We start from the raw sequence: 17483 nt of genomic DNA, 5'->3' as shown, positions 1-17483 counted from the left end.
CGGCATCATCGCTCGCCGGAGGATATCGGAGACCAAAGTTGTTTGTTTCCGTCCTTGTTTTTGCTCGGTTGAGAGCTCCGAAGCTTTCGTTTCTTGGTGTTCGCCTCCCCCGCATCCACAGAGCGGAATCGCGGGAGCTCCCTCGATGCCTTCCGGCTAGGAGCGGTCCCTGTTGGCCGTTGCATTTGCCGCTCCGGGTCAGGTCAGCCATGTCTTGGAGAGAACGGCTGGAATTCCTCTCTTAGGGACTCTATCATTGACGGAATCATGCTGTGATTGGATGATTCCTGAGTCCAGCCGTGTACCCAGCCAGCCTCTCGTCAGAGCTTGTTCCACCGCGGCACTGTGGAGAGATAGACCATGTGAATATCTCACTGCCCGATGTCGATTTATGTAAACCTCGACGACTAGGCGAGTCCAATATATCCGGAATGCCAAGGTCACTGCAGGCAATTTATGTAGGGTTCAGCGACATGACCAGTTAATCAGGCTCGAGAACCATCCATCACCCGCATTCGGCCTGGATGCACCACAACGATCCGGCCGCTGCACTGTCTGTCTTGGTGTATCGGTCTCGTCTGAAACATGTCGTTCTCCAGCGGCCTGCAGAATCTGGTATTCGTGCTATCCTTCAGCAGTTGAAACCCTGCTCCACCAGAGAATGATCGGCAACCATTACTTGGTCCAGCTATTGTCTGCAAGGTCCCGACCGCGCTCGCGCCAGTTGAGTTGGGGTAGCAGTGTATGATTGTCAATGGGGATAGATGACGTGAACGCAGACACTGAGCCTCAACAAATCGATTCGCCTCTGCTGAATGTGTGGACAGGATCATCGCCTGCCATACACAAGTGTTAGGTACCAGGAGCATCTTCAATGGATGCCTCATCGGTCTGCGTCACAATGCTGACTGACAACGCAGAAACGGAGCTCAGCCATATGCTGCGCAGTTTGTTATGCCTTGGAAAACGGACCGTCCGATGTGCATCTGCACGCCACATAAACTCACTTGGGCTCGATTTTTTTATGCAACCCTGGACGATGGATCTAGCCCTTCCAGCAGCTCGCCGGTAAAAGCAGCCAGGCCTCAGTCAGGGCCCAAGACACAGGACAGGTACCTGGAACATGGCCCTCCTGCGCCCTCTCCAATCAGCTCCGGCCATCGGAAAACCCGCCTCGGAGGTGGTCGCATGCTGAGCCGTTCTGAGCTGACGACAGGTCACGGACGTGCCGCCGAGATGGTTGTCGCTCGAGCGAGACATGCCCTCCAAGGCGCAGAACCCTTGGTCAGCACGGCCTCTGCGACGTGGTACGAAGAAGACGAGAGGGACCTTTTGCCTGTGCGTGTGTTCGGAATTGTATTTTTATCCAATGCCTCTCTGTCAAAAGATAGAGACAACAAGACTCAATGGTGGAGTGTGAACTGGGGAGTCATATCATTCGGCCCAGATTCACCGCCGAGGGTCGCCAATCATCAGATCCTCCACGCCCTCGGTCGCCATGTGGCAGCGTCTCCGTACCTCGCATCTCCCACGTAGGAACGTCGAGTGCAGCAGCGAGATGCGCAGAAGAAATCTGGGACTCAGCCTCGCCCTGTTCGGCCGGGGGACAATCCAGCCCAGCCCAGCCCAGCCCAGCAAGCGACAGGGATCCATAGACCCTTCTCGACGTTTTACCGCTTCCATAATCAGGCAAGCAGCCGATGACAGAGGCAACGCGGCCAAAGTCGTAGAGGTTGGAGTTGCTTAACAATCCGCCAGCCCAACTCACCACCACCGCAACCGCAATAACAAAACAAACAGTCAGGCCGGCCTGTAAATAGAGTCGACAGCTCCACTGTCAACAGTCAAAAGGGCAAAGAGGGTCATGGGTCCGTTGCCGGCGGATTGGAAGCGGCGGCCGGGGGTGCTGGGATATGGGGATTTGGGTACGCGCTATTGCCGTTGCAGGCATAACAAAGAAGATGAGATTGGGCGTAGCGTCTGGAAGTTCATTTCTCGAAGGGAAAAAGGGAGACGTTATATGAGGTGGGAAAGGGGAGCATTGTCGTGAGCTGTGCTGTCGGCGTGTCCCTGAGGCTTCTGTTCCGCCTTGTGCTGTTTCATCCAATCCCTCGAGCTGATTTGACAAAGCCCTTTTTTCATCCATCTCAATGAGGGTTGACCGACTGCCCGGCCAGCCCTTTTCGGAAGCGGCCTGAGCATGAGCAGTTGAAAGGGCGACCAGCAAGCGGCCACGACCGACCCCGGCCGGATGACAGATCCGCCGTAGCCTCCATTCCGAGCCCTGGATGTCTCGCCATGGGCCACCCATGATGGGTCGTTCGCTCGCTAAACTGGTAGCTCAACCTGCCCGCTGGATCCAGCCCCGTCATGTCCCGTCCTGGGCTGACGACCTGACGGCCAATTGGGGCGCGGGAACCGTCACGGTGACAAGGGGAGACGCGACAATCCGGCCATTGTTGTTTTCTGAGGTATTTCGCCAGTTCTCGTCGTCGACAGAGCCATCACCGGTGACTGCAAGATATAATGGCTCAAGCGGATGACCTTGACCCAGAGAGGCCCGGCGAACGGGACGGGAGGAACCCTTTGGCTTCTTCTGGGATGTGGTACTCGACTAGCCCAACGCCTTGCATGCATCCACCACTTGACCTCCGTTGCTGTGGAGCACCCTCAGGTACTTTGCACGTCTGTATCCAGGTTGAAAGCTGAAGTGTCTGGACAGTAGCTCGCCGTTTCTTGAGGCCGCCACAGGGGGTTTTCAGGCGCCTCCAGGCGCTGGGAGCTGAAGGCCGATACTTTGGCTGTACCCAAAGGGGGACCTTGGCCGGTTGACTCTTCCACACGCACCACCACGACGCACGCCACCGCAGCCACGGCCCCATGGACGCTAGCGAAGCTGAGTACTTGGGTTATACATTGGGTCAGTGAAGGGTACTGTAGGTTTGCCTGTAAATTCGTGATCGACAGCGGGCTGAGGGCCTGACGTGCTTCCTGGCCAGGGCACTGACAGTGCTACGCTGCCCGTTCGACCCAGTAAAGCTGCGAGTAGCATCATGTACCCCCCTCCCCGGACGAGTCTCCGTAGCGTACCGTGCGGGCGGCTTGGCGCACCCGGGGAGACTGCATCCCTTGACGCTGGTGCTGTTTAATGTCGCTCGCTGGGTTATGCTGGGTTTGTACTGTTCCAGGTTTGGAGTACTGTGCTGTGCTGTGCTGGGCTTTGCTGCGCTGTGTCGTGTTGTGCTAGCCCGGCCTTGGGCGCCTCCTTCCCCCGGTCGACTTCCCTGTTTGGCCGCCCCAATGGCCCTTGCCCACGCCCACGTCCACGCCCACTCCCGCCCGTCACTGATGGAAGTGGTAGGCACTGGGCACTGCACAGCACCACACTGCAGGCAGGCACGGGTCCGGTACGGTACGGTACGGTAGGTACCTCCCCAACTTCCTTCCCTCCCATCTGCGCGCAGTACCTTGGTACACCCTCGTCTCGCTCTTTCGCCGCTGCCGCTCCCGTTCCCCCATCCATCGTCTCCGCTCTCCTCCAAACCTCCATCAACTTTCTCTCTCACTCCTCTCTTGCTCCTCGACGAGAGTTGCAATTCCCAGAGGGTGCTGGAGCTTCTTTGCGTTTGCGGCGTTGTCCATTGTTCCCGTCAGTGACAAACGCCCGGCGCCTCTCCTTTGTCCTCCTGAATCGGACAAGGCTGTTGCTGCTGTATCGGAGAAGGGCCCCCAGCCTTTGGTTCCCGTACGCCCAACCAAGTCATCACAACAGCGGCCTCACTCTCGGCTCACCTTGTTGGATGACAATGTGACTACGCTCCTCACCTTACTTTCGAACCCGCCTGCATACATTAACGAAACCTACACACTCCGACCGTGCTCTTCTCTCAGCTCCGCCTCCAACCTTCACGGCTCGATCCCGCGTTCCCATCTCAACCTTCCGCCTCGACTGATCGACACAACATACACATCCGCGTCATTTCCCACTCCACGGCCTGCCCAGGCTCGTGATATCCTCCAGCATGAACTCGCTCAAGGTTCCCGAAAGCGGGCTCCAGCTGGAGGGCTCGACTGGCAAGGATGCCACCCTGCCGTCGCAAGCCTTCGCCCTCACCCTGAGCGACTTCGTCATTGAGGACATGATAAAATCATTCCAAAACGGCGAGAGCATTAACCTTTCCCTCGGGTCCAAGCCGGTAAGTACAGCAACACGATGCCTTGTACCACTCGCTGTCTGTGTTGGGCACGCGTATATGGTGATGTGCCCTTGGCATCGTCGTCGCTAATCCTCGACTCTTCTGCTAGACTCTCATCTACGGCTCCAACTCGCACGTCATCGCTCCTCCTCCCGACTCGCACCCATACGACCTCTACCTCACAAGGCCATTTGAATCGACACGAACCGCCGAGAAGATCCCGCACCCCGGATCCCTTTTCCAGAAGCCCAGGGGCGCCACATCGTCAAACAAGGCTCAGGTCGAGAAGAACATCGACGTCAAGCCCAAGACCACCAAATCCAGCAAGAGCACCGCGTCTTCGGGATTGGACTCTGACATCGAGGCTCTCCAGAATGGCCTCGCGGCTCATGCTGCTTCTCGCGAGAAGTCGGTCTCACTTGGTTCTCAGTTTGGGTTGATCATACTAACGTTTGTTGAAGGGCTCGCATGGTTGACAGCCTGCCGGCGAAGAAAGGCTCCATCAAGGTCAAGAGCAAGCTATTTGCCGGATACAGCTCGACTCCACGGTCTATCCCTCAATCCCCTGGCCAAGCTTCGATAGGCTCTCCTTCGATGACACCCTCGGCTTCGCAAAAGGAGGACCGCGCCAAGGGAGACCGCGCCATGTTGGTGCACGAGCTTGCCGTGGCAGAGCGCAGCCTCGAATACCTAGCCGGAAAATGGACAGGCAAGCAAGAAGACTGTGAACCGACCCTGCGAAAGGTTGCCGATTTGCTTAACGATACCAAGAAGTGGGCGTTGAAGAAACTAAAATGGAGGGAACTCGATGTCTGGAATTACGATTATGATACCCAAGAGATACGACAGAAGGCGATTGACAACGCAGTCCGACAGTACGACAAGCAGAGAGTCACTGTCTCTGAACCAGAGTGGGACAGGCTTCTGCCTAAGGAGGAGCGAGGAACGGGCAAGTCTCTGAGCCGAGTGCAGGCTAATCTGGGCAACACGGCAAACACACCGGCTATCACCATCGAAATGGCGGATGGCGGCTCTACACCGCGAGGCAGTGCGGAGTCTCTAGATGGAAGCCGACCTACGGCTAGAGGAGAGGCCATGTCGAGATCCACATCGAATCCTCTCCCTGCCAAGCCCAAGAAGCCAAGTGCACAGGAGGCTCAGGTCAAGCGCCTTTTGGGCAAGTCCAAGTCCAAGGCCTCAGCCTCGGCTTCAGCTTCATCCTCCAAGGCCCCGTCTACCAAGGCATCGCCTACCAAGCCCCGAACAGCAGCGAGCAAGCCCAACGGAGGCCGTGTCCTCTCCCAGGCAATCATCTCGAACTCGGACAGCTCTGGGGATGAGGCTGCACCTGTCGTCAAGGCTAAGCCGTTGCCCAAGCCTGTGTCCAAGCCTGCAGCCAAGACAAAGGATACAGTGGTGGCCAAGCCTCGGCCTTTGGTCAGAGAACCGTTGAAGCAGCCGACAGTGACGAAGCGAGCCCGTGAGGACGATGATTCGAGCTCGAGCTCGGGGACACCACTTTCGAAGCGAATCAAGCCCAAGCAGCCGCTGGCTGGTCCTCGACTCAAGCACCGCCCATCTGATGCCAGCCAGAACTCTCGCGGAACGGTCACGTCGACATCGATGAAGAGCAAGAACACGTCTCCGACCAAGTCGTCCCCTCTGGCGTCGTCACCGCCCACGAATGCTTCAGACCTTGAGAACGAGGCACCACCCGCACCCGTGGTGACGAAGAAGCGCAAGGCAGAGGGCTTGAGCAAGGCACCGGCGGCGAAGCGATCAGCATCCTCTCGGTTCTCGGACAAGCTTGTGCAGAAGGCACAGGCATTCAAGGTGTACTATGAAAAGTACGAGGCTCTACACCACGAGATTTCGGCGTTGGACAACCCACCAAGCACGAAGCTGGGCCACCTGATGGAGATGAGGGACCGGCTCCAGATTATGAAGAATGAAATTTACAGCGAATGCCGGCCGGAACGGAGCTGAATGGCGGCGACGGCGGCGGTAATGCGACAGGGAAGCCTTCGGAGGAGGCTTTGATTTACAAGGCGCACAAGGCATGATGACCAATTGCTTTTACATTTTGCGATTTGCACCAGGGAAAACCGGAACTGCATGGACAAGAGGCTCTCGGACGGGTACAGAGCACTTTTGATTTGCGTTGACTTTATTTTGATACCACCTGATGAGCCACGCGGCTAGACTAGGCAAAGGCCGAGAATACAGAAACTGTTGAAATTGAATGTCGTCGTGTGTGAACTTGGTGTGAATGGACTGTCGTCTATGAGCTTGACTGTAACAGGCGTCGCATCGGCGATGTGACGAACGGTGCTACTATGACGTGAGTCGCATGTGATTGAGGTGCGTGATTTCCCTGGCATTTACCAAGTTGGGCGGCCGAGGGTCGATCCAGTTTTTTCCTGGGCGGGCCAAGCGCGGGATGGGGATGGAGATGGATGGGCTGATCCGGGACGGGCCCCCAACCCCAAGGCTCAAAGAAGATTAGCGAATTGCGGATCTAGGGTAGCTTTCTTGGTGGGAGGATGCGAGCTGCTCATCTGGGCTACATGGGGATCAAAGATCTGCATGTTTGCATGAATGGCTTGTTTAAGTGTTGAAACGTCTTTGTGAGTCTTCTTGGTCGTTGTGGATGACCTGGTGGTATATTGAAAGGGCTTTACTGCAGCTTATCGATACTGCCAGAAGAGAAATGTGATGACTCTATTCGGATATGGAGATCACTCAAAAGTCTTTGTGTTATTGAATACAGACAATGAAAGAGTAAGAAGCAACCAGAAACGTGACATGATTTTGCCGTGGTTAAATAGCCCAGAGAACCCACGGACAACTCATTCCCAAATCAAACAACAACCGGAACGAATCTCTACCGTTGGAAACACATACTCTCATCAACTGACAGAGCGAATCACCTTTGCATCACTTACAGCAGCTGTCGATAGAGCTATTAGCCATGCCACACCATCATCACCATTGGACAAGCATAATCCCAAAGGACGATGAAAATATGCACGACAACAGTGGAGGAGACGGCGTTATGGTTCGGGGTGCAATGGTCCCCCTCGGCAGGGCCAGTCTCCCTCTCTCGGATTCGCCTTGAGGGAGCTCCTTGGCCATCTCACCAGCGCGCGGCATACCTGCGAGACACAGCTCATGCAGTTCCAGCAGCATTGCCAGCGTGTAGGAGTCGACATGTCCAACCAAGCCCTCCGCCAGCGGGAGTGGACATTATGGATACGGGAGCGGTTCGACCCCGATATGTGCCCACACCTTCGGGACATTATCGATCGGAGCCGCCGCCAAGTTGCGGCCTCGTATAGTTGGCAATACTCGCCAGGACAGGACGTGGCCGGGCATTTTGCTAATGCTGTGCGCCTCCTCGATGTCTCTTGCCAGACGTTAATTGGGATGGTTCACCAAGGCATGAATGACTGGGATGCCTTTACGAAGCTAGAGTTGGAGCTGCGCGCCGCCGTTGGTTATGCCAATTTCAGCAAAGAGGTTAACCCTGGGTATTTCTGGAGTTGAGAAGAAAACCAAAGAAAGCGAGGGATGCCGGATGTGCTTGCTTATGCTTTCTATCGCTGGCGTTTTTTGTTTTGATGTTTGGAGTTGGAGTTGACTTTGAGGTTTGGGTTAGACTTTTGGGAGTTCACGCATGTTGGGCAACAGGGGTATACGGGCTGACCAATCGGGAATACAGTGGGGGGCACACAGAGAGCTTCCCTTGTCAGCCACGTGGGTCAGACGGTGATCCCCGACTGAAGCTGAAGCTTGTGTGGCAGTGCAGACGTTCCTGTGGCTCAGCCTCGGTGTCAGACAAAACGGGATCCGCAGACCGACCTCGCCGAATCGGGACTTGGCGATTTCATAGCTACTTTTTTTTTCTCCCCCTATCATGACTCTTATCAATAATTTTTTTTAGCCGGCCATTGTTAGTGTTGATGGGTCCCACGAGAGGCAATAATTGGTGATGACTGAGTGGGTTCGGTTCCCGTCTTCGCGCCTTTTCCCCCGGATTTTTTGTGCTCCCCCTTGTGAACTTGTTTAAAAAACTCAAGTGAGTTGAGGTTGATGACGATAAAAAGCAAGCTTCTTAAGTTTCTGTTGCCCAAGATGCGTGCTTGAACTGTGCTCTTGTTATAAGAGCACGCCAAACTGATTCTGAACAACTTCCTCTCTGCCTTTGAGTCTTTTCTCTTTGCCACAACTGCAAATTTTCCCTTCTCTTCCCCTTACACCGTAAATAACGACACTCCACCATGGGTCTTGAACCTCTCGACTTTCCACAGATGTGGCAGCGTCCCAGCTACGCCGAGCTGGCCGTCGTGCTGCAGAATCTTGAACTCAGCCCTCCCATCTGGAATCACAAGCGTCGTCGCTCAGAGATTATCGAGGAGCAAGAGTCACTCGCGAGCCAGTGCAAGAACGAGGTGACCCGCTATCTCTCGTCCATCATCAAGAGCCCCCTGGCCTGGATCGAGGACGACGAGGAGAAGGAGGATCTCTGGACCCAGGCCAGCAAGCGCATGTCGGAACGATGTGGGCGGACGGCTATGGGTGAGGTTATTCGGAGGTGGCCTTTTGAGACGGCAGCTGCGGATGAGTTTGAGCTCATCATCCGGGAGCCTGCTCTCACTGGCGACTCTCTGGGTCTGAAGACATGGGGTTCTTCTTACGTCCTGTCGCAGCATCTCCCCCGGCTGGCCGAGACGTCACTGTTCCGACTGTTTGACGAGACGCTGGGACAGTCGCCCCCCGATGTTCTCGAGCTCGGTTCTGGAACTGGCCTCCTAGGACTTGCGGCAGCGGCTCTGTGGAAGGTTCCCGTTGCCCTTAGCGATCTACCCAACATCGTGCCCAACCTCAAGGACAATGTGGACAAGAACAGTAGTCTGGTTGAGTCCCGTGGCGGATCACTCACCGTCGGACCCTTGACCTGGGGTGGAAGCGAGGATGAGATTGACCAGACTCTGTTTGGAGAGCCTTACCAATTCAAGGTACGTGTTTTTAAAGATTGTTTCAATGATGACACATTCATCTTGATCCGAAAATCTCTGACTGTTGATGACTAGATTGTTCTCGCGGCTGACCCCATGTACGACGACGACCACCCTGCTCTCTTGGCGTCGGCCATCTGCCAGAACCTGGCGCTGGGCTCCGAATCGCGGGCAGTGGTGATGGTGCCGCGACGAGACGCGACGACGGAGAGGCTGCTCGAGTCGTTCCGGCAGGCCATGCTGGACCTGGAAACGCCACTGTTCTGCGAGGAGGAGGATGAGCTGGCGGGCCAGGACGACTGGATCGGGAACGAGGAGGAGGGGAGGGTGCGGTGCTGGCTGGGCGTGTTTAGCCGTGGGGGATCTCCTCGGACAGTGATTAGCGATGATGCGTCGTAGGGAGGGTGCGTGACTGTGTTGTTGACAGTGATGAGAGTGAGGCTCTTTGGATGCGAATCATGGAGAGGGAGGGAATAACCTAGAACTCTTTACCAACTAACTTTAGACAAATAGACATAGACGACTTAGAATAAACAGAGAAGCAAGCGCAGGCGATTATAGAGGCCAACAATAGACAAGCTTGTTTTTGGTTGAGTCAGGGCGTGCCGAGTGAACAATCACAGGACGCCCATGCACCCTTAAGAGGCCCGTTTTCCCTCCATCTCCGGATCTTCACTCGACCTCCTCTTTTCAACCTCCACCGAAACTCCTCGCACAGTTTATAGCAACTGCACCCTCTTTTAATTTCAGAGTAGCATCTCTGCGGCAACTCTTTTTCAATACCCCTCTGCCAACTGCCTCACGTGCTAGCCCTATCGTCTGCCACTCGCAGCGCCTGAAGGCAGCTAAACACTGCCAGTTGTTGACAGTTGCAAAGCGCCTCGACGAATAAACACACCCCGCCTGCTTCCCTCGTGCACACTCTTCTCCTGCTTCTTCCTCCTGCCTCATTCAACATCACCAACTCGCATCGGCTGTGAATAACACACACACAACACATACACCCACCCCCCAACATTTCCTGCATTTAATCACAGTTTCCCAATTTGTTACTCGATTAGGAACAATACCTCTATTCAATGCACCGTCGCATTCTTCATTAGGAATTTCCCCCGCTTCCAGTCGTCTCTTGGAGAGCGTGAAGCGCGTTCAAGAGCACAACCCGACAACCTCCCCTCCTCCCCTCACACATCAACACCATTCCCTTCACCACCACCATTTCAAACCTCAATAAGAATGACAGGAAAACCCAGCTATCAGGCCAACGAGATTCAGTTTGCCCTGGAGCTCATGCTCCAGGACCTCTACAATGAACAGATCTCTGACGCCTTCGATCAACGCTTCGGTCGCCCTTTGACCGACAATCAGATTCGATATCTGCGCAACAAATATGGCAAGGACCCTGACTTCGGGTAAGTAAACAATGAGACATCCTTTCCTCGCACTATTGTCTTGAGAGTGTCCTTGCTAATGCGATGGCTGTGCTTGGTAGGGCTCCTCTGGTCAATCGACCTGCGAGCAAGAAGTTGAAGCGCCGTCGCGCGGAGCCTCCCGAGTGAGTTACCCTTTCAGTCTCATACAGAACAATAACACTGACCTTTCAGGCCTCCTCGACCTGAGAAACGGGCCCGATATGAAGTGCCGACTGCGACCGCGCCGGTTACTCCAGCCGAAGTTGCCCCCTCCCCAGCAGTTGAACCACAACAGCTGAAGTTGCCCCAGCAAGGTCATGAACTACTCCCTACTGTTGTCGAGACGATCGTTAAGAAGGAAGAAATTGCATCACCGACCCCTAGTCAAGCTTACGTGCTTTCACCGACCGCTCCAGCCTCCAGCTTGCCTGCTGCTCACCAGGCCCAAGAGGGGGGCTACGTCCCCAGAACCACGGCTGGACCCCTTTACCAGCAACAGCAGGCTACATGGAACAAAAACTTCCACCCGATAAGCACAACTTTCGGCCAGACTTGGGTTGCTTCACCGGCCGAAGAGAGCCCCGGCCTTTCGACCACACCCACACCCACGCCGAATATCATGTCCCCTCCTCAACAACCATGCTTCTTCCCCAGCCCAGTCAATGGCCTTCGATATCGGCCTCACAATATCCAGCCGTACCACCATGAACTACTCTTCCAACCTGTAGGCGCTCAAGTTGTCGCAGGCGGCCAGGCCGGGGCGTAGAACGCTCCCGTGTCTCAGCCGGCGACCTTAACGGACGTCCCCCAGAACGCCCCTCAGTCTGCTGAGATTGTCCAGACAGGACTGATGCTCACTCAAACCGATGAGGAGGCTGCCACCCAGCATACGATACCCTCCGATGAGGTTGAGTGGCGTGAAAACGTAAGGACAGCTCGGCAAGCTGATAACCAAACCCCCCTGACCTCTCAGCTAACTCAAGACGTCAACACCACAGTTCGCCAAGTTCTTTCAAATCCCGTAGGGAAGCGGCAGTTATACTCCCAACAACGGCCTTCAGACTCACCTCCGATGCCACAAACCACGAATCGATCCGCACCCCAGGAGTCTCTTACGAACTACGGATACACATTCCAAACACCTTCGACCCCGACCCTTATCATGAACACTCTCGACCCCAGACTGTTCGAGGAGAGCACCGATTCGGTGACCTCTCTCAAGGGTTCATTCACACATACATAACTACGCATGCCACTTACCCACGTTGACAAGACTTTCCCCTAATTTTTTTGGAACCCGAGAACACGATAGGATTTGCGTGAGAAACCGTCTTATTTACCACCTAGCAAGCTGAAGAAGCGAGACTTGCTCTGGAGATTTGCGAGCTGCTGAATATCCGCGCCGTTGAGACTTGTTTCGCCCAGGAACCTTGGGCCATTATGGACGTTGGTTGCAGGAGAAACCCTCTAGATATCAGCAAAACACATGTACGAGTTGAGATGGGACACAGAGGAATTGAGAACTAGGAAAGTTAGATATCTTAATTGGATACCTAGTTCTTGAGCGAATCTCCTTCGCTTCCCATATAAATAGGTAACCTAGAACCAATCCAACGTGCTCGTGAGATGTGAAATCCTTCAGTGTGCCACGTAATGACAGAAATGGTCGACGCCTCCGGCTTCAGCTGCCGGCTTCTCCCTCAATCCTCCTCTACCTCCTCATATCCATACCAACGCGCCCGCCAGAGCCTTTCAAAAGGGTATCTCGTGCATGTAGAAACGAATAGACCACCACGTAAATCTCTCCAAAACAATCCCTCACTTCCTCCTCTTGTGCGTCATGTCTTTTCGTGTAAGGTAGTAGATGAAATCCGTAACACCAACCCTCCAACAGCCTGCCATGACTCTCTGCCTCCATCAAAAAAGTCCTCCAAAAAAAGAAGAAATAAAATTACGTAGTCATCATATAAGTGCAGTAGTTCGACGACAGCGAAGCTGCGGGACGAGAGCACAACCTCGGCCATGGTCCCTCAAACGCTGATGGTGACATTTCGCTGGATATTGACCTCCTCGATTGGGAAATGGAATACGATTCGGAAGAGGTCGCGCAGGTATGCGTATCGTTGAGAACTCTTCATCATCATCTGAATACTTTTGGCCATTTCCTGCGCCGTGACTCGCTTGCCTCGGGATGGCAACATGTGGTGTCGGGGGATAATCGAGTCCATTAGCACCGAGTTCTTATACTGTGCCAGCAAGGCCGAATGGGAGAGAAGAGACCCAAAGGATCCGGCAGGAAGATCCTGCACAAACTTTTGCAAGGCAGTGGCGGCAGCCTTTGGATCGGTGATGGCATCGCGGTTAAAGCCAAGATTCATAGCCGCTCTGAGAACGAGTATCTTCGCGCGTGTCACATTGGCGTCTTCGGACGTTGCTGTTGTCGTTGCTGTGCTCGACGTCCGAACACTGCTCTTGGAGTAGCTCGAGAGGTTGGAAGCGCTGCTGGACCATCGACCTCGACTGTTGTCGCTGGGGGTTCCGAGGACCAGAATGTTGGGCATCGTAGGTGAACGGCTCTGAGGGGAGATGGGCGTATCCTCAAACTCGGTCACTGGAGTTTCGGGCACGACCGGTGGTTTCCTGGGTTTCTCTTCTGGGCGAGCACTCTTGACGCTCTCATGTTTCGACGGAACCGAGGATGGGTTCGACGCACGGCTTTGCCGACCGCTCTGTTCAGGGGCGTGGTGACTGAAGGTCTGGCTCGATCGAGAAACGGATCTGTCTGGCCGAATCTGCGCCCAGCTATCACGGAATACGTCGCACAGCTCCCAACAAGCCTGAACAGTAGAGCTCAGCAGCTCTTCATCTGGAGGCCTGCCATCGCGCCTGTTCTGCCGAAGGTTAAAGAGCATCTCTGCCAGAGACCAGCTTGCGCCGAGCAAGTGGTCAGTCTCCTCAGACAATTCGCTGCGTTGCTTCATGAGTCGGTGGCACAAGGCGATGTAAAAGTCCAACGTTCGCTCCCTAAACTCCTCTGGCAGGGTGCCATCTTGAGCACTGTACAGGCTGTCCAAGCGTTAGAAAGAGAGCACACTTCCGGTGTATGCCACTCACTGGTTGTTAAGCTCAAAGCTGACACGAAGAACCGAGTCTGCCGTCTCGTCGTCGCGTTGCCGCACATCAAAAAGCGCTTGGCAGAAGTCACGGAGGAGATCGAGGTTCATTTTAATACTGAATGAGCCCGCATCTGCGTCTCGATTCTCGTAAAGTCGTTGACAGAGTTTCCAACAGGTTCGCCATGCCTTTTCATGTGCGTCGGGGGCGCTGGATTTGTTGAAGGCACGGGTGCGGTGAATCGAGCTCAGTTTGGAAAGGCTATTGCATAGAGTCCAACATTCCGCAAGAGTAGCTCGTAAAGTCTCGATCTCATCTTGGTGATGAGACATCAGTATGCCGTCTGACTCGTACTCTTCGTCGTCGCCCTCGGCTTCAGTTTGCTCGTCGATTTCTACCAGTGTTAGCTATGCACATTGCCACGACCCATCCTGAACCCACTCTCAAGGCTGCTCGTACTACTCGAGCGTAACCGCGTACCCTCATCCAACATGGACTGTAAATCTTGAGCGCGTGGTGTGGCGCTATCTATGTTGTACTGTACAGGGTTGACATCGGTTGAAATCGGAGGACGAGCTGGATGCGTCGATATCTGATGACGAATTAGATGCATATCGCAAAGCCAGGTCATGCACAGCATACCTTCTCGGGAGAGCTATCGGGAGAGCTATGCGAAAAGTTCTTGGGGGAGCCATTGGCAGCAGGTAAACTCTCGACATCGGATTTGAGAGGTGTCCCTTCACTCGACCCCTCTGGCGCTGATGCCGGAGCGACCTATGTCGTGGGTTAGACGTGATACCCTGCCGATCATTAGAATCTCACTTACCCAGCTGGCAAAGCTTTCAGGCGCATGAATAACAGACACTGCCTCATCATTGCTGGTCTGATGCACGTTTTCAGAGAGATTGGTAGTGAGCATCAAAAGCTACATTGAGTCAGTCAGCGTCTGACAACCATTGAGGTTTGGATTTCGGAGACGAACCTCGGAGCGGCGTGAGGGCCTTGGGTCAGAGGTATCTCGATGGATATCCTCTGCAACGTCATCTTCTATTTCGGTCGTCTCGGTGCCATTGGATGTAACTGGTGATGGGCCTACAATATCGCTTGGGCTCATGACATTGAAGGATGAGCTTGCCATGCGATGGATAGAGCCAGGCCGGAGGGAAGATGAATCGGTGCTCGGAGGAGAGGAGCTAGAATAATATGGTCAGTAAGAGGCCGGTGTACTCATGTTGATATAAGCGGACTTGGTGTCAACTCACACTGGCCTGAAGGGAGCACGCAGGCTCTCGGTGTCTGTAGACGTCGACATCTCTTTCTGGTAGTAGGCAAAGGGAAATTGCAAGCTTCCAGTTGATGACCTCAAAGGAGCCTCGAGGGCCATGGCTGGAGCCAAGGGGTGGAACTATCAAGGAGGGCCGAGGGCAGATGTCGAATACTCCAGCAGGAGAGGGAAGCTTAAGACGGATTGCAGCGACAGGCTTCCAGGCAAGAATGCCTTGCGGACTCTGCAATGCGACAAGGTTGAACGGTGACCCAGTCTTGGAAGAAGAAAGACCCAAGACGTGGGATAGCTATCGTGGCAGTGGAACGAGGAGGTGTTGGTCGGTCGGTGGTCGGCGGTCGTGCGGCCGGGAGGAGGCCCGTGGGATATGGGTGTCCCAAGGTCGGATGGTTTGCGCCGATGCTTCCAAAAAGGCAATGCGGGAGAGGAGAAGGATCGCAAAGCTCAGGGCAGCTAAGCAAGACACCAATGTTGAAGCAAGGGCTCAGAGAGCTTCCAGAAACGAAGCAAGCACCTCAGTTGTCGGAACGGGAAACCAGCTCACCGGGAGGTCGAGGCGAGAAGCAGAGGATGGACAGAATGGAGGGCGGGAGGTTTAAAGAACCAGGCCGAGCCAAAAGCTGGAGCGGGCGGTTGCAGCGACGGACTCAGGCAGGCAGACGCCAATTTGACAGGGGTCAATAGCCAAGGGCCCTTGTCGATGGGACACCCCAGCCCTGTTGACAAGGGTGCTGCAGCAATGCAGGTAGCTTCTGTTACTGTCAAGGCAGTGAGCTATGGGAACTGCAGTACCAACCACGACCTCTGGCGATCTTACCCTTGGCACCTGCGAGTAGCTGGCTTTGGGTCAGGCCGGCTACCTTGCTGCCATGAGATGTGTGTGCGTGTGTGTGTGTTATTCTGGTGGAGGCCGGAGCTGCGGCCTGCGCTTGTCGGGACGCGATTGTTGGCGCGGCCAGTGGGAAACAAAAGAGACGCAGAGGCGCGATGGATGTTGAGCAACAAAAGTTTCGGTTCCCCTTCAAGTTCAGGTTGCTTTTGCTGTCAAGAAAACCCTTGGTGACCGGGGAGAGACGGCTTACTGGATTGCACAGATCAGCAAGGACAACCCGACAAACTGGAAATACCAATCGTCAAGGACCGAGGGAAGAGGGACGAGGGTGGAAAAGACGGGGGGATCATGAATGGGGGCGTGCCCTGGCGGATGGAATATGGGATGTGTGGGTATGGACGGGGACGGAGCGAGCTGGTAGCGGAGCGGAGGGGCTCTGCGGCTAAGAGTCGACTTGTGACAGACCCCCAGCCAGAAGAGCCACCTCGAGCTGCGTGCTGCTGCCGACTCGGGGGTGGACCAGCAGTGGATCGACAAGCAGTCGGGCGTAGGTTTGAGTGAGAGAAGTACGGATGGAAGTCAGAGAGAAGTTGGGGGCCAGAAGGGGAACATGTTGCCTGGTGTTCTGTCGAAAGCCAATTCTTGCTTTTCTGAACTCGACACTCGGCCAGGTTAGGATGGATACGAACCCAACTAGTTGTGTATCATTGGAAAGAGAGGGGCCAGGAGAAGATGGCTTGTGCCAGAACAATAGCGGCAACCCAAAGTCAGTTGTATTGGGGTGTCGTACACGGTAGAACACCTACTCAAGGACACCAGTTCAGGGCGGAATTACATCAACTCGACGGGATGGATGGCTGGAGCGGCTAACGTCAATGTCCCCCTTTCTATCCGGCTGCCTTGCCTCTGGTGTTGTCCTTGGCGGGATAAGTAGGGTGTCGTCGATGCAACCTTCTCTTGACTGCTTACCTACCTACCGTGTACGGGATAGGTGGAGGCTCAACGGGTGTCCTCGCGAGGAAGAACGAGCTGAATCAATCGTGCCCAACTGAGACAAGCATAGGTTGTTGAATGTTGAATTGCACTTTCAAGCTGACCAAAAAGAAAAAACACTGATAATGGCCCAAGCCATACACCCAGTACCAGTACCGAGGGCAAGTACACCGAAAACGCTTAGAACGTGATCATCGCCGTTGACGGAAGGAGCCCTGGAGCATCAGGCTTGGACGAACGGATCAAAGGACGGGAGGCCCATCCCTGCTAGTACCTGCCTTACTTCTGGATCGCAATCTTTTCCCCATCCCAAGACCTGCTGACTTACAGTTGGTGAGTGTGTACCTGAGGGCTAACTTAACACCCATCATATTATCTGTCATGGATCTTTTCTTTCACCGTCATCGTTGGACTCTCATCTCGTCAGTCCATGCCTCTCCATCTACCTGCCCTCCCTCTCGTAAGACTCCTTTCGTCTACCCATTGACTCACTGACTTCGGATCTGCGGGTGCTCAGCTTCGCGTTACTTTGCGCCCATCAACACACATGCTTGACGGATACAAGAGAACATCCCCAGGCGCCCACCGCCAGCAACGGGCCAGTCAAACCCCGGCAGGCTCGTCGAGGGGGAT

The 17483-nt window shown here is 54.7% G+C and overlaps 5 protein-coding genes across 5 annotated transcripts; 4 read left to right on the top strand and 1 right to left on the bottom strand.

Annotated features, from left to right (window-relative positions):
• Positions 1 to 978: 978 nt before the first annotated feature.
• On the top strand, positions 979 to 1536 carry MRS44_001453 (uncharacterized protein; the record flags this gene model as incomplete). Its single annotated transcript, XM_065623707.1, has 1 exon — positions 979 to 1536. One exon carries the CDS (start codon positions 979 to 981, stop codon positions 1534 to 1536), a length of 558 nt encoding a protein of 185 aa, XP_065480138.1.
• A 2486-nt stretch (positions 1537 to 4022) lies between these two features.
• MRS44_001452 (uncharacterized protein) lies at positions 4023 to 6182 on the top strand (the record flags this gene model as incomplete). Its single annotated transcript, XM_046267356.2, has 3 exons — positions 4023 to 4196; positions 4306 to 4604; positions 4658 to 6182. The coding sequence occupies 3 exons, from the start codon at positions 4023 to 4025 to the stop codon at positions 6180 to 6182; spliced, it is 1998 nt and encodes a 665-aa protein (XP_046138281.1).
• Positions 6183 to 8476: 2294 nt separating this feature from the next.
• Positions 8477 to 9613, top strand: MRS44_001451 (uncharacterized protein; the record flags this gene model as incomplete). The annotated part of the gene is made up of 2 exons (XM_046274901.2): positions 8477 to 9214; positions 9290 to 9613. The coding sequence occupies 2 exons, from the start codon at positions 8477 to 8479 to the stop codon at positions 9611 to 9613; spliced, it is 1062 nt and encodes a 353-aa protein (XP_046138283.1).
• An 837-nt stretch (positions 9614 to 10450) lies between these two features.
• MRS44_001450 (uncharacterized protein) lies at positions 10451 to 11869 on the top strand (the record flags this gene model as incomplete). The annotated part of the gene is made up of 4 exons (XM_065623706.1): positions 10451 to 10626; positions 10707 to 10769; positions 10819 to 11350; positions 11411 to 11869. 4 exons carry the CDS (start codon positions 10451 to 10453, stop codon positions 11867 to 11869), a joined length of 1230 nt encoding a protein of 409 aa, XP_065480137.1.
• A 787-nt stretch (positions 11870 to 12656) lies between these two features.
• On the bottom strand, positions 12657 to 15124 carry MRS44_001449 (uncharacterized protein; the record flags this gene model as incomplete). Its single annotated transcript, XM_065623705.1, has 7 exons — positions 12657 to 13692; positions 13741 to 14134; positions 14221 to 14332; positions 14383 to 14514; positions 14567 to 14665; positions 14723 to 14933; positions 15003 to 15124. The coding sequence occupies 7 exons, from the start codon at positions 15122 to 15124 to the stop codon at positions 12657 to 12659; spliced, it is 2106 nt and encodes a 701-aa protein (XP_065480136.1).
• Positions 15125 to 17483: the final 2359 nt, after the last annotated feature.

The sequence above is a fragment of the Fusarium solani genome, assembly GCF_023522795.1.
Source record: "Fusarium solani strain SB1 chromosome Unknown bctg00000000, whole genome shotgun sequence".
Taxonomy (NCBI): domain Eukaryota; kingdom Fungi; phylum Ascomycota; class Sordariomycetes; order Hypocreales; family Nectriaceae; genus Fusarium; species Fusarium solani.
Note: the sequence above shows the minus strand (reverse complement) of the source record. Positions and strands in the feature narration are given on the sequence as shown.